The sequence below is a fragment of the Corvus hawaiiensis genome, chromosome 15, assembly GCF_020740725.1.
Source record: "Corvus hawaiiensis isolate bCorHaw1 chromosome 15, bCorHaw1.pri.cur, whole genome shotgun sequence".
Classification (NCBI taxonomy): domain Eukaryota; kingdom Metazoa; phylum Chordata; class Aves; order Passeriformes; family Corvidae; genus Corvus; species Corvus hawaiiensis.
This window is the reverse complement of record NC_063227.1, coordinates 496,012-518,640: the sequence shown is the minus strand read 5'-3', so window position 1 is coordinate 518,640 and position 22,629 is coordinate 496,012. Positions and strand designations below refer to the sequence as shown.

The 22,629-nt window shown below is 47.4% G+C and overlaps 1 protein-coding gene and 1 long non-coding RNA gene across 3 annotated transcripts in view; both read right to left on the bottom strand.

Moving 5' to 3' along the window:
• Positions 1 to 18,285, bottom strand: part of PPP2R2B (protein phosphatase 2 regulatory subunit Bbeta) — a 67,544-nt gene extending 49,259 nt beyond the window's left edge. The window contains exons 1-2 of one of the 2 annotated variants that reach the window (XM_048319944.1): positions 18,180 to 18,285; positions 17,969 to 18,046 (exon numbers count right to left, since the gene is read on the bottom strand). In XM_048319944.1, the coding sequence (XP_048175901.1) occupies positions 17,969 to 18,046; positions 18,180 to 18,189 (88 nt within the window). In that variant the 5' untranslated portion in view covers positions 18,190 to 18,285. Of the gene's footprint in view, positions 1 to 15,495; positions 15,612 to 17,968; positions 18,047 to 18,179 lie in introns of those variants that run through there. The other variant, XM_048319945.1, reaches the window with a different exon arrangement.
• On the bottom strand, positions 8,958 to 15,413 carry LOC125333748. Its single transcript, XR_007206958.1, has 3 exons — positions 15,351 to 15,413; positions 13,641 to 15,153; positions 8,958 to 10,098 (listed from the first exon to the last, which is right to left on the bottom strand). It is a non-coding gene; the product is annotated as an uncharacterized LOC125333748 (long non-coding RNA).
• Positions 18,286 to 22,629: the final 4,344 nt, after the last annotated feature.

Genomic DNA, 22,629 nt, shown 5'->3' with positions numbered 1-22,629 from the left:
CAAAGGGAAAAGCCTGTCTCAGGGCAGAGGCCCCCGTGCTGCATACCCTGCAGGAACCCAGAGCTTCTCACCATCTCCAGTGCTGAACATATCCACTGCCATAGGCACAGGTTCCCTGGGATGGCCAGAGACAGAGACATCAGGTCAGGGATCCAGTTCTCCAGAGGACCACAGACAACTGAGTCCTCCACAGCCAGTTCATAAATATTGTGCCAGCAGTAGAGCTGAGCACCCAGAGAGACTGATGCTCATCTCTTCCAGCCTAGGAAGCCTGGGCAAGGCTCAGGAAGGGCACCAGCTTGCACCAGCCAACAAAGACCATTCCCATCCAGCCATGAAGGGACATGCAGAGAGGGTGAACCCTCTCTGGATGAACACCCTCATGGTCAATGCCTCGTGCAGGACCATCCCCTGTACCTGCAGACAGTGTGCTGGGCTGCTGTGTGGTCCCCAGGGAATGTTTACACCCCCCACCACATGTTAATATCCTCACTGTGATTTCACTGCACTAAGTCAATTTGTTTTTCATGTTTTCTCCTATAAGTCATGTAAGCAAGCTGGGGAAGCCATAACCCATACCCGTGATGAAGTCCCAATCATATGAACCTTAATTAGCATGATTTGAAGAAGGCCAATAATTTACCAGATTAACCAAGATCAAGAAAATTGGGAATCCAGGTTGAATGCAGAGGACAAGCTGCAGCCCTCTTCTTCCCAAATGATGGAGAACAAGAGTCAGGACCTCGGGGCAGAAAAGGGAAGAATCAGTTCATTGAATGCAAAGTAGGTGAAGACGTCTGCCTCCCAAAGGTCAAATGATAAATTGATCTACTTGGCCTTGACCCCTGCTGCGCCGTTACAGGTGCTGGTACAAGCTGTACATGATTAACAACACGCCAGTAACGAGTACTGCCACACACCCAGCCTGGCTCAGGGAACAGCTGTTCCCCAAGGGCTTTCTCTCCTGCCTTCCATTAGACCAACCAGCTTCTGCTGCATTTTAGCAGCCCTTTCTTCAGATGCAGTCTTTCCCTACTAAGCATTTTATGCCAGGCTTTAGAAAAGCCCAGGCATCTTCCCGTTCATCAGGTCTCTCCTATAATGCAACAACCACACAGCAACAATATAATGCAACTGTGCAGCAGCAACACAAACATGGTGCTTCCTGGAAAAACTTGCTATGAGTTATTTCTTATTCTACTCTACAGACCATCCTGGCATAGTATACTTATTTCCTCTATATTATTAGTAAATTATACTATTGCTAAATACACTGCAGAACACATACAATACCCCAAGAATGGAATGAGGCACAGAATATTTCAGGAGGGTCTGAGACATCAATGTCTTTTAAAGGATACAGTGTGAACAGTTTGTCACATGTTCCTCACATCAGAGATATAATTAGCTTAAATACTTACACAGTAAATAGGATTTGCCACTTCTGAAGATTAAGGCCACATGCTATAGCATTGGAGCATCTGAACCAGTGTAGCACAGTCGATGCTAAGGAATAAGTTTTTACTTGAAAACAGCTACTCTGAGCCATGCTGCAGGTGAGGCCTGTCTATGTTGGTGTTTTGTCTGCTCCTCTGGGCTTGGGTTTTACCTGGAGTAACAAACTCTACTACAGGTGACAGTGGAAGGCCAAAACTGACAGGCATTGATTGGGTATCTGGGAGTGAAACACATTGCAGGGCACGAGTGCAGGTGTCCTGGGGAGCACTGGACACAGAACACACAGCCCAGGTACAGGCACCACGTCACATACACGGGCTCGTTGACCTAAAGGGCTCACAGGCTGCTGCAGCATAATGTGATAGGGGGTTAAAGAGGATACAAGAGGACACTGGAACATTGTTCATGAGAGAACCATGAGAGCACGTCTCAGGCTGAATTACTAAATCTAGTAAGCACAGAATGCAAAAATAAGGACAGTATTTTGTTTCTTGGATTTTTCTGTTGATTTATTTTTGGTTGGGGAAGAAAATCACTGTGTTAATTTGACTATTTCATATGAAAATACAGCTCTCAAAATGTTTTTAATTAGGTTAGGTCACCCTGTGGGAGGGAACATGTGAACTCACACGTGCATTTGAGTGGAACAGATACAACTGCTTGCCATCAGCTGGCTGCACACCTCAGCCCCTGCTCACAACCTGCAGCCTGCACAGGCCAGGCCCTCCACACAGGCATCAGGGCTGGGCAGGGGTGAGTGGGACCTGCCTTCTCCACGCTGTGGCCCCTTTGTCGCTCCGCTGCTTTAAAAATGTCAGTCACCAGGACAAAGGCGAAAACCAATTCCACAGAGCAAAGCTGGCAATCACACACCACAGTAATAAAAAAAAAAACCAAACCAAACAAAAAAACCCCGTAACCTTTAAAACTACTAAACAGTCAACAATTTGCAGACTGTCAACCCATCAGATGACGGTCAGAAGAACCAACAAAAGAGAAACAGGGATCAGTCTGAGTCCTGAAAAAGTGAACTTTGTCATGTATTTACACTGGACACTCAGATGCTTCCCCACATATCTCGGGATATTATGTGCGAGAATGACAATTTAGCATTTATTCGGTTAAATTAGCAATTAATATGCAAAATTTCATACGGCCTCAAAGGTGGATTTTATTTGAAAGAATGTTCACCAATGAAACACCAACACATTCAGGTCACTGTGAATTGTATTTCCTAAACTGCAATTACTTCACAGCCTTCAGTTAATTGAATGTCCCACATCAAAAAGTAATGAAATCATGGTATAAATTAAAATAGGGCTGCCCATGTCTTGCAACACAAACATAGTAAGTTTCAGAGCACTGGGAACCTGAGGCTGGGATTACTACCTTATAAAAATCATTCTGCTTGTCCTCAGATGTCACCCAGCAGCAGCAGAGTGAAGCACACACAGATGTAGCCTGGCCAGCCTTGCAGAATGGGAAACACAAAGGCTAATCAGTCAGAGTTAACTCCCCAAAGAAAAGGAAACTTTGTGTCTGGCAGAGCAGCACTCCTAACCTGCACACGGATTAGCTGAAGTTCCACAACTGTCAGAAGGACAGATGGTGACCCAAAATCACCCTGGTGGGAAGTGCAAAATGGGGTACAGCAAAATACAGCTGCTGCTGCTGCAATGCTAAGAGCTAGGGAACCAAGAGAGCCTGTCAGGACCGATCAACTCGCCAACTGTTTCCACATTAACAGGAATTTGTCAGTTTTTAGTGGTACTTCACAAAGCAACAGCCAACATGAGCGAAGGGCCTGCCTGCCCCAATAACCAAGCCTACCCCGTGGTGCCCTGGCAGACGGCAACGCTCCGTAGCAAACCACGTCTGGAAGCCAGCAAAGCACTGGAGAGCCAGCCTGGCTCATGCATGCTTTGGTTAACTCAGAACGTATTCTAAGCATGAAACTATTCTGGTATTTGCCGGGGAAAATAACAAGCATGCCCTGATTCAGTCTGGTATCTGGGCCCAGGTGCCACGAGCATGGCAGCACTGCCATGAGCGACCGCAGCCGCGGCCCTGAAGGTGCCCGGGAGCCTCCCGCCAGACCCGGCCAGGCCTGGGAGCACTGGTGGGCTGCAGCCCGGGCTGGGGGCTGGCAGGGTGAGCCTGCACTGCTCTCCACTCACGCCCACACTTGCCATTATGATATGATACATTATACCAGATCGTCCCACAAAACAAAGCCCCCAAGAAGGGAACGTTCCAGCTTAAATTGAGTTTGTGTTCGAAGTTCATAAGCATTGACAGAGGGTCAGGGAGTGTTACACTGATCCTGTTCAACATTTCTTATGTGCACATGGCCCTAAATCCACCCAGTTACACTACTCCTCCGTGACTCAGAGCCACAAACAGGGAATGGCCAACGACAGCAACTGGAGCAGCTCCAGCCCTTCGGCTCCGGCTCTGCCCTGCCCTGCCCTGCCCTCCACCTCACCCCAGGTCAGTCATTCGTTCTCTGTGAACACCTGAAATTCAGCATTCCAGTGTGACCCATCATTCCCGGGGCTGTGCCTCCTCCCCCGTGGGTCCTCCAGGTGCCTCCAGCAAAAAACTGCAGCTTGGGAAAAGTGGCACTGGGGCTGGCCAGGGTCCCCAACCCTGGGAGGGCCCTGGGACCTGCTGGCCCCCTCCCAGGTAGCAAAGGGGCTGCTTCATCACAAAACAAAACTATACCTCCTTTTTGAAGTCCCAGTGAGAGAGACAAGTGAGGCTTTGGGGAGCCCTGCCTGGCACTGCCAGCTTCCCACCGCTTCCCAGGAGAACTGACCTCCTTTCTCCAGGATCCTCTTCAGTCATGGAACTGGGAGAGTTCCCAGGAACAGCCGTGGTCACAGTGAGAGAAGATTTCTCTTCTGTGTAGTGTGCGGTCTTCATACTTGTTTACAGTGATTCCCACTTCTGGAGATCTCCAACAGGAAGGATGGGATGATAGTATCATACAAGGATAGAAATGGGCTGGAAGAATGCTGCACTGTCAGGATAAATATAGAGGATGGCCTAGGACATTGGCCAGATCTGGTCTTTGCTTACACTAAAAGGAGACCAACCTTTAACAAAACATAAACCCAACAGTGCTACCAAAGAATCTTCAGAAGTACAGCTGAGGGGAGGGGAAAAAGGAAAACAAGAGACACCATGGGGAGCCTTAAAAGTTTGCCTGACTTCTCAGAATGCCAATGCTGTAAAACTAATATTTGTATGTCGCTAATATTTACATATAATCTCCCTCATGTCATTTGGAAAAATAAACCTGGAAAACTGTTAATTAATAAAAGATAGCACGTCTTATTAATGTTCATATAGTAATTACGAAAATCACATATCCATCTGTTAAGCAGTCAGCAAACAAGACAAACGACTGTGTTATGTTAAACAGATTATAAAATGCCTGGGGAAGGAAATCTAATAGCCCCAACCCAGCCATGAATCAAGCAGCAGCACATGGGCTCCAGCACACATGAACACACACACATGCCTTTCCCAAGGCCTTTTTCTGAATTACATATAACGACATCAGCAATGAGGTCAGTATGACACTAGGCATAGAAGTCTACATTGAAATGTGATGATGTGATCATTAAGATTTTATTGTCCTTTAAAAAAAAATTACTTCCTAAAACAGACAACTACTCCCCTGAAGGTGAGAGCAGAACAATATACAAAGTAACATTAAATCAAATTGCCCCTGTAAACATGGGAATACAGCTACTTTAATCCAATTGAATAAACAAAACTGATTTAATTCCTGTTACGTTTGTGAGTGATTTCTGAACAAGGGAGAAACATCTGCGCAGGGAGAGTAATTAATTCGTTAGCATGAACACTGTCAATCCATCCGTGTGTTCTCTGGACACTCAGCGCAGTCCATGGAATGCTGCACACCCCTCCTTCACACCGTATATATGCAACTACTGGGTGCCAGCTTGTAGCAGTCTTACCATGACTGCTCACATAGAACAAGTACTTGTGCTCATTAAAAAGAGGCATTTGAACAGTGTATTTTGCATGAGGTCACACATATTAGCAACTCCCTCTGCCACTCGGCAGCAATGCACATGGTACTGCCACAAAAGGACATCCTGGACAGAAGCCTGAGCACCCCGCTCCCCCACAGGAACCGCAGGCATTCACTCTCGCAGCTCTTGTTCCCCAGCTTGTCCCAAGCACTTCCCACACTTAGCTCAATCAGCCCTTCCACTCCAGTCTGCCATAACCTACGAGAAAGAGTCAGTTTTCATCCTGCTGACTGCAGAGTCTATTTTAGACCTATCCACCACCATCATACAAATCTTTTGCCAATGTGCTATGACAAAGAGGCTCCACTGCTTCATTTTCCTGAGGCCCAAATTTATGGGAAAAGAGTGTCAAAGGTGTAACAGCAAGGTTCCCCATACTCCTGCCCTCCAAAAATGGGTGTCAGAAAAATATGGGGATGACAGTCCATCAAAAACATTCTCCATGGCCTTCGCAGACTCACACGTGAAAATTCATCAGTGTGAATTTTATGGCTTTTCAGTTTCGACAACACGGAGAGTGACATCAAGCACAAAAAACCTGCAATATCTTTCCTCTCAAGGACAACTACCCTCGAGAAATTACAAAGCTGGCACAAAAAAGAGAAGAAGATTATTTCAGGGCAGCCCAAGCAGCAGGGGACTGTAATTCTGCAGGCAATGCCTTTGCTGTCCAGCTGCGCATGCGCTCACAGTCAGGACACAGAACCCTCAGAAGATGGGGAAGGCACAGGACGCCCATGGGGGCACACAACAGCCCTGGGCAGCACCTGCTCGCCCCACACAGGCCAAGCTCTGCTTCTTGCTCTGCACCAGGCGTCCTTGGGCCTGAACCCGCTCATGCACCAGGAATTCTCACTGCCATCCTTCATCTCCTGAAAATGAGCACCTCTCAGCAACTCTTGACTTTCTCCTCCCACAGGCTGCAGGGCTCCAGATCCTCAGGATGGGAGCCCTCCTGGAGTCCCCATAGGGCCCCATCCTGGGGACACAGGCTCCCCACCACGGGGAGCAATGGCCCATGGCGGTGCTCATGCCTGTGGGGCCACCACAGACAAGAACCACAGGAGGAGCACAACTGCCTCTTGTTTCCCAAGCACTTTTGCCCCTTGCTCTTAGGCTGCTCCTGATTTTAATCAGTCGTATTATTTATTTTCTTTTTCCTTAGTCTGTCATTTAAGACTTCAGATTAACAGTGGGGATGGAGAGAAGCCTAAGCCAGTATTAGCTGAAACAGGCAAGTCAATTAGCCTCCTTCAATGGAACAACATCTGACTATATGGCAGGGGGTCAAAAAATGCCCCTTCATGGCTTTTCTTTGTGGGTTAGTGTGGTGGGTTTGTTGCCATCTGCTTGTGAGTTGATTACTCTTTGATTTCAGCTGAGGAACATCAAATTTAAAGACAGAATCAAGGCAAAGATAAAAGGGAAGCCTTCTCATCAGCTCCTGCTTTTGAACACTTTGGTTTTGTTGTGAAATTTCCACTTCAGGAGGGTTACTGAGAAACCAAATTAAAGACAAGTAACACCTGCATGCAGGCTTGTATTGGCAGGGTGTGGACACATGTATCTGCCTTTTTGTATGGATGCATGTGTGAAAATCCTCTGCGTGACTCAACCATGGTTTTTCTTAATGTTATATTTTATAAGCTTGAACAAGTTCCTTGACCTTTCAGACCTAGAGACTTTATGCTTAGAACACAAGTGAGCAGTAACAGAGCGCTCAGGCCATGGCTGTGCCGCGCTGCCAGGATGGCCAACTGCCCCTGTGCTTATCACGCTGCACAAGTGACAGGGCCCACGCTTTCACAGCACCATGTAAGCACCTTGTGCTACTTTAAATCACTTCATGAATGTCACAGGAAGGGAAGACAAAGCGTTCTACAAAAAATGTTCATTCAACAGAATCGAGCACTACACCCCTCCGCTTGCTCAGGCTCAGTGACCTGATCACACCTGGTTCCAGCAGATGCAGTGCCGGTGCCGACAGCAGTGATCTCTCCCTGGGCAGGAATAAAAAACACGGCCAGGAGCCACACAGGTGGGTGCTCACCCCCAGGCTCTGCCAGAGCTCCCAGCCGAACTGCCGTGGTGCTTCCTGAGAGGCACCTCCTTCAGGGGAAACAAAGGGAATAAAAAGGCCACCAGAGCAGCTCAGGATTTAAGTACAAAGTGCATCTACACCAGAGGAACCCAATCCTGAACACGGCCCCCTTTGCTGTTCCTTTTCTGTTCTCTCCTTGAGTTTCTGACATAATGCACAGCTCCCTCACAGATGTGTTGTGTGGATTCTTTAGTTAATGTGTAAAAGGCCTTTTTGCAGCTATTTAGTGCTAAGTGCTGTCATTATACAGGTGGGCAGAGCATTTGGAATTGGCACAAGAGAAAGATCTGTGCTGGAGATCAGACGTAGTGCAGTAAGAGAAGCAGGCTGGGATAGGCTGAGCTCCCACATGCAGCAACGATCCCGAAGGGATACACAGGTACAGACCGGAGTCCTGCAAGCGAGAGGAGCTGAGCACCCTCTGCAAACTGCACAGCAGAAAGGTCACAGCACTCACTAGGGTTAACCGTGGCTGTCAGTACTCACATGGACCAGAGCAGCCCACAGCAGAAGTTACCTGTGGGTGTCAGTGGGTACTTCTACTGGAAGAAGGCTGGGCCAGGAGGAGACCCAAGAGTCACATGTCTGTGACCAGCAGTGCACCCTACTGCTTGCAGCTACACAAGCTCTCATGCTCTCTGCTAAACCCGCCACAGCCATGATGGGGACTGGATGCACCCTGGCCAGGTGCTGAGCACACCTGCCTGCATGCAGACCCTGCTCGTCAGCACCAGGGACCTGGTGCCCAGCATCAGGCATCTGACACTGGCTCTGGACACAGAGCCCCCCCCCTTGGGATAACACTGCCCCACCCCCACCCCCCCCAAAGGGCACAAGGAGGATGTCCCTGTCCATGTTCCCACAGAGCTGGTGCCTCTGAGATCCCCAAGCCCAGAGATGGAGCTGGCCAAGCAAGTGCCTGAAGCAGTGGAGGAGAGCAGGTCTGATGGCTACTCAGACACACACTCCATGCAGCATCTTATAGCCCTATTTTCAGAAGAAACCAAGCCAAAAGTTGCACTGTTGTGCAACACTGCACAGAAAGGAAAATAGCAGCCAGCAGCACTGGAAACGTGCAGGGACAAAAACTGCTGATGAAGTCCACAGGAGCTGGTAAGAACTCACTAATGTAAGTGCTTAATTATACTGCTGAATGTGCATTGCCGAGACAAGAGGTGGCCCAGGCTGAGGCCAGCTGACTGCTCCCAGATCACACGCTGGAAGAGGAAACAGAGAAAACAGAGTGCTGAGTTGTATACTGGAAAATGTATTATTAAATGACATGAACTTGCATTTGAAAGGAACTGCTGATTGTGAATAAATCCACCATATGGCTTTACAAAGCTGCGAGTGTGTTTATTTCCCAAATATAGCCAGATCAGCCTCTGACAGCCGGGTTTTCTTTTATAATCCATGTCAGAAAATTATTTAGAGTGTAGTATCAAACAGGGTTTGTTGGGTGACTGGTGTAACACAAGGAGTTCACAGTAAGAGCAGCGTCTCATGTACAGCAATTACACCTGCACAGCTCCACCACAACATCAACATATGTAAGGGATTTCGGAGACCTTTTTGGTGACCTTGTTCTGTAAAGCTGTCTGCAGAGAAAACAGGGTTAAATCTCAAACTACTGGCTTTTTTAATGTTTTCATTGAGTCTCATGTGTGGCCCTGTGAGCCTTCATGTGGTCACCTGTGACATTCCTGGATGGGCTTGGTAGAGATGGCACCCAAAACCCAAGGGGCTGCAGGCTGTCCCTGGGTATTTCCCATCTCGTCTACCGAGCCAGTACAGCAGCTGAACACATCTCTGGGTCTGATCAGAGACACTGAACTGTGCCTGTGGGTGTGTCAAAGGCAGTCCATGATGGTGGGGAAAATGGGCACCCTTGCCCCTGGCCTGGGCAGGAGAACGGTTTCAGCAATTCCACTGATACACAAAGCTGCCCGTCGCAGGGACAACAAATAGAGACAATTTCCCTGGTTTTTCTTATTGGTAGGTCATCCTGACCACACCACACTCACCATCCTGCCCTCCCCAAAAGCGCTTAAAATAACTCCATTTAAAGGCAGCCGTAGCCCGAGATCTGCTCTGAAGCTCAGCCCCCATCAGCTGCTCTTCCTTCTCGCTCTGAAGCATTTCCCTGCAACCTCCATCAGGTCCTTTCCGAGTGGGAGGGATAACAGAAGGCACCTTTGTGCTGATTTAAGCACTAACTAAATATAGACAGTAGGGGAACGCTGGGAAGCTACAGCTGAACCCATCTGTAGTGAGGAAAATACAGTCACAGAATGGAAATATCTCCAGAGATATCTTGGAAATGTGCTTATAATTCGGCTTATGCTTTTGTTGGAGCCGTTCGACATGGAAAATTGCAGGAAGTCTGAGGTCCAGGTAGCCTGTAGAGGCCGATGGTCACACAGGAATGGGATCAGCGCGGGAGAGGTGTGGGGAGCAGCATCCCGGCACAAACTGGGGGAGAAGAAAAATAATTTTCAAAATCCTCCAATGCCAGGACGGAACATTCACAACTGAAAGTATTTTTGATTAAAAAATCCCTCAGCGACATTTTCTGTCATTAAAGACGAGCGCTCGTCCCGCGGGTCAGCGCCGGTCGAGGCGGGCCGCGGCGGGGCCACTCCGAGCATCCCCCGGAGAGATGTCCGATCCGGAGGGAGTCCGGGCCCCGCGGGGAGAGGCGAAAGCACAGAGCCGGCATCGGGCGTGCGCCGGGACGCGCCGCGGCCGCCTCCGCGCCGGGGGGGCCCCGCCCGTGGGACCGCGCAGGCCCGGGGCGCTCCCGGCACCGGGACCCCCAGCGGCACCGACACCGCCCCCGCGCGGCAGCCGGCGGGAGCGCACCCGGGGGCGCGGCCGGAGGGGCGGGGCCAGGGGCGCGGCCAGGGTCGTTCCAGGGGTATCTTTGAGCAGAACTTTGAATCCCTGCCCTGTCCAGCAGTGACATCTCCCCGCAGGTGGAGTTCGCCTCCTCTCGTTTGTTTTTTTAAGATAAAATCTGCAGCTTCGAAGCCTGGAGACAAAGCTTCAGCACAGACCACACACAGTGCCCTCAAGGAGTTATTTAAACAAACCACAAGCATTTCTCATGACCCACTCCTGGCAGAGCGAATCGAGAGCCACCATTTCAACTGCATTTAATCAAAACTTTCAAGGCTCCAAACTCATCAGAATCACCTCCTGCTCTATATTCAGCTCCACTCTCTATAATGAACTCTGTGGTCAGGAATTTTCCCTTTCTTGGCCAACCAGCATGAAGAGTATTGCTCAAGAGCAAAACCTAAAAGGACAGACTGGTTCCAGCTTACCACACCCGTAATGTATGGTCCCATGAACCAGCCCGCAGAGCACTCTGATTCCAGCTGATCACCCCCAAAGTCTGATCAAAACCAGCCCCATGTTCTCCACATAAGTCCTGTGGCCTTGCCCACTGCCCACCCCGAGGGAACACCCCAACAATGCCCTCAGCAATGCTTACTCTCTCACTCAGAAGGGTCACACGGGAACATGAACATTAATTTGTTTAAAACAGCAGCTCAGTGTCATGCCCATGACTCAAAACAAATTCAACCCCACTCTCTACCCAACAGCTTTGAGAGAACACAAATGAGGTCCTGAGCCTGGGAAATAGGTGCAAAAAGCACAGACTTTTGACATAATTAAAGCTGATCTCCATGTCAGGCCGTGTCTGAGCCTGGGAGCTACCAGATTTTTACTTTTTCCTCCTTTAAAAACTACCTATTTCAGCAGAGTTCTATCACTTCTGGCTGTAAACTTTCAACAGTGTAAGGTCATGTGAGGGATCATGGCCTCAATATAAAAATTTTTATACTATCAGAGCTCACTTACAGACACAAAGCACTTTTATGTGGCATTAAGAGGTTTAGAAATGCCACTCATAAGAATTTAAAAATTCCACCCTGAACTGATGTGAGCACAGTGTGAACCTAGACCTCTGTTCCTGTTTATCTGGCTTTCGCACATGAGCTCCCAGCTCGTAGCCCAGTGTTCACATGGGGATGGGGCCTGCTCGTGCAAGGAGCAGCAGCAGACACAAAAATATTATTTTTTGTAAAAGGCCTTGATACGGGCAGAGTAAGAAAAAGTGCGAGGGAAATGCAATCAGTTCAGCCTTTAATGAAAGGTATTTCCAGCTCCTGAGTCACCACAAGAAAAATACAGGTGCACTGATCATCCCCAATGGAGAAAACTGACCCACCTGCACCGCTGCCGAGCCTGAATACCAGTACCAGAGCCTGAAGCTGTGGGTTGGGCATCCCGCCATGTTCTGACATGGGAGCTCCCCACCATGTCCTGCCAGGACACAGTTCATCACATCTCAAATTAAAGCAGCCCAACAATTCACCTGCATCTCTCCTGTCCGCTGCTGCAGCACATCACCTGCCTCACACCAGGCACTGCTACAGGAACAGGGCCGTGCTCTGGGATTCCACTCCCTCAGGCAAAGAGGAATAAAAGAGAAGAAATGGTTATCACAGAAACAAGGACTTAAGCTCACTGGGAGAAGAAATAATTTCCACACTGCTTCAGTTTGACTCTACGCCTTGTATTTTGGAAAGGGAATTAGCCCTTTTCCCCCTAGCCACAATCCAGTTCTTTGTAGCCACACAGAATTAACCTCATTTACTATTAGGAAATGAACCGACCAGGCAGCTGGACTCTTGCACACGGTTTATGTCCTGATAAATAAGACCTGAAATTAGAGCCAGTCTGATGTTCTTCACTCAAAAGCAAGGATTGATGTGGCATTCAGAATGAGAAACTGCAAAACAGCTAGATCAGGAGATGCAGTTATTGTAGAAAGCTCAATCTTAACTCAGTGTTCTCCTCCATCAGCCTTACACTAATGGCCTCTATTCATGTAATTATAGACTATTAATTACACCAAACCATATTTGCATACTTTTGCAATCGTACTGTACCTCAAATTCACACACCATCCTGTAAAATTAGGACTGCTGTAAACTTAATTTCTGTGGGTTTCCCTCCAGAGTCATAAGGACTTCCATGAAGCTCCCAGCTGCTGGTGCCTGATTAACTCTGGTCAGAACCATTGGAATGACTCACCAGGAAAATAAACCCACTTGTGGTCAACACAGCAGGAACAAAACTTACAAGCTGGTGGTAAGTGTAATAGTCATCATAAAAACAAAGGTAAAGTCTCCAAACCAGAAAATGGACCAATTTAGGTTCACTCCAGGTGAACGATCTTGTGTTAGAGCTCTCCTGCATGTGGACTGAGGTGTGCTCTGTGACATGACTGAGCGCAGCGGAGGAGCCTGTCAGCCACCAGCCAGCTGGTCCCTTCACCACTCCATCCCACCTACAAGCTGGCGTCAGGGACCAGGAGCTTTGAGGCACATTTTAAACAGTTCCCAAGCAGACCTTCCTTCATGTTGTTAATTGGCCTCTTCTACTGATCCCACTGAAACCTAACCACACTTTCTGTGGTTACCCATGAAGGAATCTGCTGTCTGGAGCATATGAGGAAATAATTATTACTTTTTACATGCATCACTCCAAAGTATTTCAAAGGCCAAAAGCTTAGCCTAGAGGTGCCCCTAGGTAAAGAGCTTAGTTTTAAGGTGCCTCTGGCTGAGCTTTCATCTTAAAGGCCCCTACAAAGCTAACCCTCAAGTTTAAGGGCACCTTTGAGCTAAGCTTTAGTATCAGCTCTAACATAAGTGACTGAACATCCTGGCCTTCATGTCACCTCCACTGGAACCTCCTAAAATGCTGGTCCAGAGCCTGGACACAAACTGAGAGATGTGGAAAACCAGGAAATCGTAAAAGGCTTCAGAGAAAACAAACAGAGAGATACCAATGGGCTACTGAAACACAGGCATTGCTCCACTCTTTGGAGCATTTGTGAGCCAGGGTACTATTACACAAATATTCTGGAAATTATCATAACTTCCAAACAGGAAAACACACAGAGCTACCCAAAGGATGACAGAGGAGTTGCTGTGACTTACCAAGCAGCAGGGATCAGAATTCATCTGTGCCACTCTCTTGTCATTCAGTGTGTAATTTGGAAGCTCATGTAATTTCTGAAGATGAAATATAAATTCTCTTTCTGTTTCAACTGCTGCAGGACAGACCTGGACTGCTGGCGGGAGGAGAGCTCCCCACGGCCAGCCAAGCTCCCTCTGCCAGGCGAGCTCGCCACGGGCTCACGGCTGGGCGGCAGCAGCGGGCACTACGCCAACACCAAGCCGACAGCCACCACTCGTCCTAGCGCTCCTCGGGATAACTCCGGAGGCTGTGCCCTCTCTCGGGGGATGCTGGAGGTCGAGGACAAGGACTTTGTGTCCCCAGCGGCAGGGCGGAGCGAGGCTGCACCACGGGCCAGTGCTCACCCTCGCTGCGTACAGTCCCTGCCCTGTGTCCCGGCAGCTGCAGCCCAGGCAGAGCCTCGGCGCGATGCCAGCCGTTCTTCAGAGGCCTTGAAAGAAACATTCTTTGCCAAATACATAATACTTAACCCACTGGGGTTTTAAAGCTATTTATTAAACTGCTTTTTCAGGCAGGAGGCAGCTCTTACCTTCTCTTCTTAGTTTTGCTAATGAGTTAGGGTGGAACAGGGTCTTTTAAACTCTCCAGACCTCAGTTTTACCCCAAGTTTATTACATGCATCTAATCATGGGTCTAAGAAAGGGTGCTGTTCAAGTTTCACTTTTTCTATGTTGTTTGCTATGAAGAAGAATGCATAGCACACCTGTGTGACATTTTTTCTTTAACTCTTTTTTTTTTTTCACCTCATCCCTGTCATATGACCTCCCTTAAAAGAGCACAGAGGTGTGCTTCTCCACTGAGTTACTTGTTCCCATACAATAATCCAGAAGTGACTTGTTCAGGATATCTTAAGGGACTGTGCCTTTGGACAAAGTCAACATGAAAACAAGAGAAATCTTCAGAAAAATTCTCAAAGAAAGAACTTCAGAGTCAGTTATCTAATTGGATAATTTTATCTGCTTAGAACTTCAGAGAAACTTTAAAACAAAAAAGTCTATACTGTCTGCTTGGATTGAACTACAGCAGCCTGAGTAGCTGTAGTAACTTAGCCTAGAGTGTCATCATCTGCTGCCAAGTGCTCCTTGCTTGCCCCTTCCACTCCACATCCTCAGCAACCAAACATCCCTCCAGCATTTGCCTGGATTTTCCTCTTGGATCAGGTTGGTAATTCAGCCATATACACAGACTGATGGGTCTGCAGAAAACTGGGTGACAGGGTGGTGGTTTTTCTCATTAACTGATTTTGTTTAGAGCAAATGAGGAAAACCGCTGTGGTTCCACACGGGGAGCAGCAGTACTGGGAATGTAAATCCCACGGAGCTGTTTGGTGCCTGCGGATGACCCGTAGACCTGTCCGACAGCTCCTGTCCGACACCGCGTCACACGGGGATGAATCCGCAAGAATGGGCTGTCCGCTGCGAGAGTCCCACGGAAGTCTCGGCAAACATAGTCCTACTGCTTTGCATTCCTACCCTGGAAATGTGAAGTTGAAACACTGCTGAGAACACTTCCTTTTCCCCAAATTGCTGCAGAGCTGTTTCGCCAAACATGCTCTGCTGACGGCAGGAGAGAGGTCGGGTGACCGGAGGCGGGCAGAGCGTGGCAGGATTATTCCATTTCCTCGGGAATATCCGGATGCATTTAAGGCCACATCTACAAACTACACACACCTGGAGCCGTGCAGCGCTATCACCGCAGCTCCCGCGCCGGTCCCGCGGCTCGGCGTTTACCGGCGGCCCCGCCAGTGCAAGGGAGGCACCGGCCGTGTCCGCCGGTCCCCCGCCCGCGGCCCCGCGCCCCCCGCGTCCCGCGTACCTTCCGCGTGGCAGCTGGCGGAGCGGAGTGCGCCGTGCGGCCGGAAGAGGTACGGGAGGTACCGCGAGAAGCATTTCATCTTCCGCGCCGGACCGAGCTAAGACACCGACCAATACCGGGGGGAGAGCGGCACCCCCGGTCCGCGCGGAGCGGCGGGGAGAGCCGGTCCCCGCGCTGCCGACGGAGAGGAGCGGAGCGCCCCGGCTCGCCCGGCCCGGCCCCGCCGCCGCCGCATCGGTTGCGGCGCGGCCGGGAGCGCTGACTAAGCCCGTCCCGCCCGCGAACACACCCCCGGCGCCCCGCGCCCGGCCCCGCAGGGAGCCGCAGAGCCCGGGGCCCGGGCCGCCCCAGCCCGCCCCGCTCCGCCGCAGTCCCCCCCGGCCGCCGGGAGCCGCCGTCGGGGCCGCGCAGGGCGCATCGCACCGGGAGCGCGTCCCAGGGCCAGCAGGGCCGGAGAGACGGACGCGTGTCCTGAAACTGCCGCACGCCCGGAGCCGAGCGAGCCAGCCCCGCACCGCACCAGCCTCGAGGAGATTTCACCTCTTACGTTCGCGCTAATCAGTTTTCTACAGTAGATTGCTAATAATCAATATATCAGAATAAGGCAAGATCTCTAAAATTTGTTTCCTTTTGGCAGTACTGAAATGTAGTTCAAAGCACTGTGATATGACAATGGCACTCAGCAACATCATGTACTTCACATTTAACACTGAAATCAGTGTTTGAGCAGCTGAAAGATATCCCAGGCCTCCCATCTATGCACAAGGGAGCTCATTCATCCACACAGTTGCTTTAGTTAAAGGATCCATTACACCCCTGGTTTTATCGGGACAAGTACCACGGACTGTGACACCATTCTCCAAGTTAAATGAAGCAACAACTAAGGTTTATGTAGGTCTGTTTGTGCGGCTTGTGTGTGGATAAGAGCACGCAATTATCACAAAATTAATGTAGAATTGTTGTTGGCAACATTTGAAGTATCATTTGAAAGCCAGAATGACAGTCCATTCTGCTGAAGGAGGTAGGCTCTACCACATTCAAAGATGCAGAGCATTGTAATAATAATAACATCTCTTTTTACCTGACCATAGATGACTGCATGCTTCCTAATCACTAAAGAAACCACATTGTGCAAGTTCAGGATGCCTGGATGTTACCAAAAGTTCTGAAGGTCAAAAATGTGTCATAAAGACTAGCATAATAGTAACAAGTTGTGGATAAACTTCTGATGAAGGTGAGGCATCTGTAATATTCCGTTTATGACTTAATTCATGTGTATGTACATACATTAGTACCTCTGCACAAGAACCAAAGCCCATCCCACATGTAACACTGAGCTTCCTCCTCAGTCATGGTCACGCTGTTTGTGACTGTTCAGATTGAATGCACCAATGGTATCACCTTTTCATTACTAGTTTTACTTAATACAGCTTTTAAGTATTATCCATCAGCCTTTACTGTTCTGTGAGCCCAGATTACCCCAAGAAAAAGTCACAGGAGTCCTTTCCTACCATCATGCCTCTGGATTCATCCACTAACTCTCTCCAATGGTTAAAAACAAAACAAAACAAAACAAACCCTTATAGCCCTCAGCTGATAAATGGTTACATTAAGAAAAGGAAAGAGAGCAAGAGAGGCAACCTAACATTTCACTAATTCTAAAGTAGCAAACAAGTACTCCTGACCAGTTACAATGATCTGCATATTCTACAGTAAAAGCTCAAAACACTGGTAAATAATTTGGAAAAACAAAAACAAAAACCAACAAAAAACCTCAGTAAAAAAATATTTTTACTTTAATTGCTATGGTGGTGTTTTCGTCTAGAGATTTAATAAATTGTTAGATATGCTTCTGAGTGTTATGCCCCACTGTACTCTCTAGAGATTACAGACTGAAACCCTCTTCTGCAAAAGCAGCATAACAAAACTGTCGCTGAAGCAGGACAGGTGACAGTGCTCCAGGCATTCCCAGAGCTGCATTCCCACCAGGAGAAGTCAGAGCTCTGCTGTCAGAGGCCTGGGCCGACTCAGTCCTCTTAGTCTCATAAGACAGTGCTTTTAAAGAAGTCATCACACTTTGTGGACCACAACAAAATAGAAGAAATATATCTAATAGTCCATCTCAGTTCCAGAATTGCTTCCAGTAAGAATTATAGTTGGAGAAGCTGTCTCATAATTCCCTGAAAAACTCTGTAAATAACAGCTGAAAACCAGAAGAAAATCTATTTCAAAGGCTATTAATATGATTAAGCTATAATACCTTCAAATGAATTCTTGCATCAGTAGCTAATTTAAGAGGCCCATCTCTTTCAGATGCACAAGTACATAACAAGGGCAGAAACCAAGGAGCATAGCTTAGCTCTGTACCAGCAGCTCCCAACAGCACGCAAATGACCTTCCTGCACACCAGCTAGGCAAGATGTATGTGAGAAGTTATTTTTGGTCACAGCAACAAAAGGAAAAATAAACGTACCTTCTGTCACCCCAGTATCTATAGTTCCTTTTACTTGACTGAAGCACCACAGCACATCCTGCATGAGGCTTCCAAATCCTGCCAGGAAAACACATTCAGAAAGAAGATACAGTCACATAGGTACATAGCTTGTCCTTTTTTAAATGACCATACATGTACACACATGCACATACAACGTGAAATCTCTGCATGAAGATAAATATCTGCTCACCTGGTGTCATACTTCCATGCAAAGTGCAAAGCTAACACTGCAAAGCTGAGAGCATCGTGCCTGCGTTATGAATCACCCGTCTGTTCTCTCTGTGCCATGGCAGGGCTGTTGGGAAGTGGAGCCGTCGGAGTCAGTCCCCTCCACATCACTGGCAGCAGCACAACAGTCAGGAGGCCCTATAGTCATGGTCTTTGTCACAGCCTCTCTCCATCAGAATACTAATGCTCCCAGTCATTTCCAGCACTGTTAGAGAGGGAGTGAAACAGGAAAAAGAACTACTGCCACAAAAAAATTTTTTCCCATTTGTGGTCAGTGTAGTTGTGAACTGCTTGGCAATGAACCCAAGCAGCATGGAGCTGCTTTACAATACATTATAACACTTTCATCAAAATCTGCCTGCAATCACAAGTGCCTTATAGCTGCTTTAAAAGATTACTACAGACATTTCTATTGCAAGGGATATTATTAAGCTGTAGTGCTTTCAGCTGTGTTTGATGCTGCAGCAATACTCTGTGTTAAGACTCTCTGAGAGAAATTAGGATTTCATCTACCACTGCTCCTTGTTTTCTTGACAGGTCAGCAAAATTTCCCTTTCTGTAACACAGTTTTCACTGTTCCACAAAAAATCCACTGCCTCAAAGGACAACTTGCTTCCTTTCATCCTAGCACATGTTTTATCTCAAAGCATTTCCAGGCATGAAGAAAGCAGGAAAATGGAGCCATGAGGAACAATAAATGTCGTCTCACCTGTTTTACGCACAGGTGAAATGGGTAACAGAAAATGTGGGTATTTCAAAGTCGACAGGTGTGATATTGAGGTCAGTCTGGGATCATGCCATGGAGACTCAGACTTGTTACTTCTCTACAAAAGAAAAGGAAAACATGGTACTGGGAGATAACGTCCAGTAAGGGATATGACCAAGCTATATGGACTATGCTGTAGCCTAACTGAATGTGAGATTTCTGTCAGATTTTATGTTTTTGTACATTAATACAGGTATATATTAAAAGTAATGTAATCATGTGGAATACATAATAGGTACAAAGTCAAGAGTGATTTTTATTTTATTGGATTATTCAAGCCAAATATAAGGGGAAGATGGAGCTTTAAGGATACGAAAGGGGGAGGGTGAGGATTAAATGCTGCATCCAGGCAATGGGGAGATGGCCATTTTCCAGAGGCTCTGTGGTGCTTCTTGCTGCTTGGGCAGAAACTTTGATAAGAGTGACAGTAAGTCTAACATCTGGGCAGTTTGCAGGGTTCTGTCTCAGATCTTCACTGTCATAAACATTGCTGTTCAATATATTTTTTGCCCACCAGTCTCTGACAGGATTTGTTCCTGTCCTCACCACTGTGGTTCTCACACTGACACCAGGGGTGGTTTATTCCTGATTTGCACTGGAATTGCTGACAGTAGCAGACAGGGTTTCTTAGCCCTTGGTACCCCCAGACTGTTACAGACACCAGGCTGGGAAAAAGCCTGTAGTAACTGAGCCCCCCTTTCATATGTTGGAGATAGGTGATTTAAAGGAAGTTGTGGTTTTTAAGGTTTATTGCTAACTTAATTTCTGAAATTTCTCTCTGGACTGTGTAGACCTCACCTGTAATTTTTGGAGTTCTTTCTCTTAGCACACCAGTTCTTGCTTTCAGGATGAAAGTACACTAATGAAGTGCATGTCTTATGATATTGATGTATAGGAAAATCTTGCCTGCAAGCTTGGTCTCTCTTGCCAGCATGCAAATTAAAAGCCTTTTCAGTGTAAGAATTTGAAGAACTCTTTTAAAAATCAAATATGCCTGGGGAAAGGCTGCACATGGATATTGATTAGTTTTATCTGTACTGCATCCAGCCCTGGGACTGAACAAGTCCAAATGCTGTGGGAGAGCATCTGTTTGAGGTGCACACGACAGGCCTGGAATGCTGATGGAAGTGGATGATGTACACAGGGGTCCTGTCCCAGTGGGAGAGATTATGGTACATACTAGTGAAAAGGAGTGGGAGGAATACTTTTACATCCCAGCCGCCTATTGACACCTTGTTTGACCACGAACCAGTGTTAACTAATGAGCTCCACTTCACTGCAATGAAAACAGACACACAGAGAAGTTGTTAGTCACTGTTAACAACCCAGCTTGCTGGAGGAGAGCTGTCACACACTCACTATTGATTTGTGTGCACAAAGCTATGCATAAAGCATTTGTTTCAGTCGAAACTTACTTAAAACTTTACTTAACTTCATTTCCATATTATGATTTTCCCCTTAGTTGTTTTTTGCAATGTAAATATTATGGAAAGGGTTTTAAAAAATCAAAACAATGACTGTTAGGTGGTTTTCATTGTGCCAAAAGAAGGAAAACACGTAAGTGAAGTGAGGTGGATTTTCTTTTATCTATTTATGTTGGAAAGAGACTCTCCTTATTCCAGGTGTAAGTAGAGCTGGAGGAAGGGAATGTGTGAAGCATAATTCAGTGTGAAAGGAAGGCTGCAGTGAAGGGAAACCCCTTGGTATAGGAGGGAATGTGGAGAGCCAGAGGTCAGAATCCTCTGACCGTATGTGACAGAGACTGGGACAAGGACTCTGCATTGCCAGTGGATTCACTTACCAGGAGCAGTATTGGAGAATACTGGAGAATACTAATATATTAATGGCGCAGTTAATGCCACCATTAATATATAAAAGCTTTTATCCAGTAGTCTCTCTGTAGAGAATGTCTTCCCTCTGGACGCACTTTAGATTCCAAAGTCCTGTTCTGCCTTAAATTCTAGTGACCCCTAGCTGAGGAATCCAAGTGCTTCACATCCTGCAGCCAGGAAAAGTCATTCCTCAGTGTGTTCTCTGAACTGGAGCTCAGACTCTACAGAAATCTTGCTGGGATTGGTGTGTTTAAAAATGCAGGCTCCGGGACACTGTGGTTTGCATTATGAAAAGGATGTCCAAGGTATTTTCAGAAGCAGACACCTCACAGCATATATCAGAGTGAGTGCAGGTGCCATTGTCTTTGCTGTGTCAAGGGCTGGGGAAACTGTGAACGGGATAAGGCACCAGGGACAGATTTGCCCATCCAGAAAAAACTTGATCCCTGACCATGGGAGAGCCCGTGCTACAGGAGGGGAGCCCTGGGTGGTCCAAACCTCTGCACAGGCTGCAGTGAGTTTTAACCTCGATTAAATATGTATATCAATACCTACACTTTGGGACTGGCAGCCACCTGCAAAGCATTCAAGACCATTCTAATCCACAGTACGAGCTGTGGGCAGTGTGTGAAGGTGAGCCCACTTTAATCACAGGAGATGCCAGCAATGGGTATTGAAATCTAACACATTGCAAGCATACCATAATGTTAACAGTTCACTAGAAGATTACAGCTGAGTTAGGGCTGCTCAGTACAATTTCACTTCTTTTAAGACTTAAGGTTCCAGAAAATACATAGAGTAAGTATAGCAAAACTTCTCGGTTTTTGTAAGCCATTGACAAAAATTAGCTTGATACTTGAACCAAAAGTATAGTTAGCTGAATAGTTAAAATTGTAAAAGTGAATAAAACTTTTAAAAATTATTTTTTAATTCAGTGGCAGCCATTAGGGTCTTTACCCCCTCTGACCTTTGCACACCCCAGGGGTTTGCCTGGCATGGCCAGGCCTGGGGAGAGGTGGGGTTCATGTGCTGGCAGAGTGTGTGGGTTGGTGGCAGGAGCCTCTTGGAAGAGAGGGATCAGCCGTGCCTCCTCTCCATTAGAAGGCACCAAAGATCCACCATGGCTCTCCCATTTCTCGAGCCAGGAAAGCTGGAGGTGGCTGTTGTGCATGATGGGTGACTTAGAGAGCCCACTTCAGTTCCCTGAGTTTCTTCTTCTAGTACGAGTGAAAAAATTCCCCTACTTGGGACATGCCTCCTGTTTCTGAGCTGACACTCACAAGTACAGTTTTCTTGAGAAAACTGGGGGAAATGTTCTACTGATTTTTTTTTTCTAAGTGTGCCCTCCTTCTATTGCAGACCAAAGCCCCAGCTCTAAGACACGGGGTCTCTGTTTCCCATGGAAAATTAATCCCTCTGCTGCACCAAGCAGAGCAGTCTTCTCCCATTGCCCTGTGGGGAACAGAGTTGGCTGTTTCACAGGAGCTGTTGCAGAAGAGCCTTCTGTTATCTCATTTGCTGTTTCTTTGGCTTACTCAGCAATTAGGCTTTAATATTTTATTTCTGCCAACATACAGAGATCCTGAAACTCTCCAGATGACCCAGGGACCAACTCTGGACTACTACTTTTGTAACGTTTCCACAACTGAGTCCACTAATTTTATTGAATTTGTCCTGGATTCTAGCTTCTGTTGGAAATAAAATCTGAAGAATAATGTTTAGAAAAGAATTCTAATTACTTAAGGTAACAATTTTCAAACTTCATTTAAATCACTCATGTGAAAGGTCAAAGGATTCTCAATCCAGCAAATTTT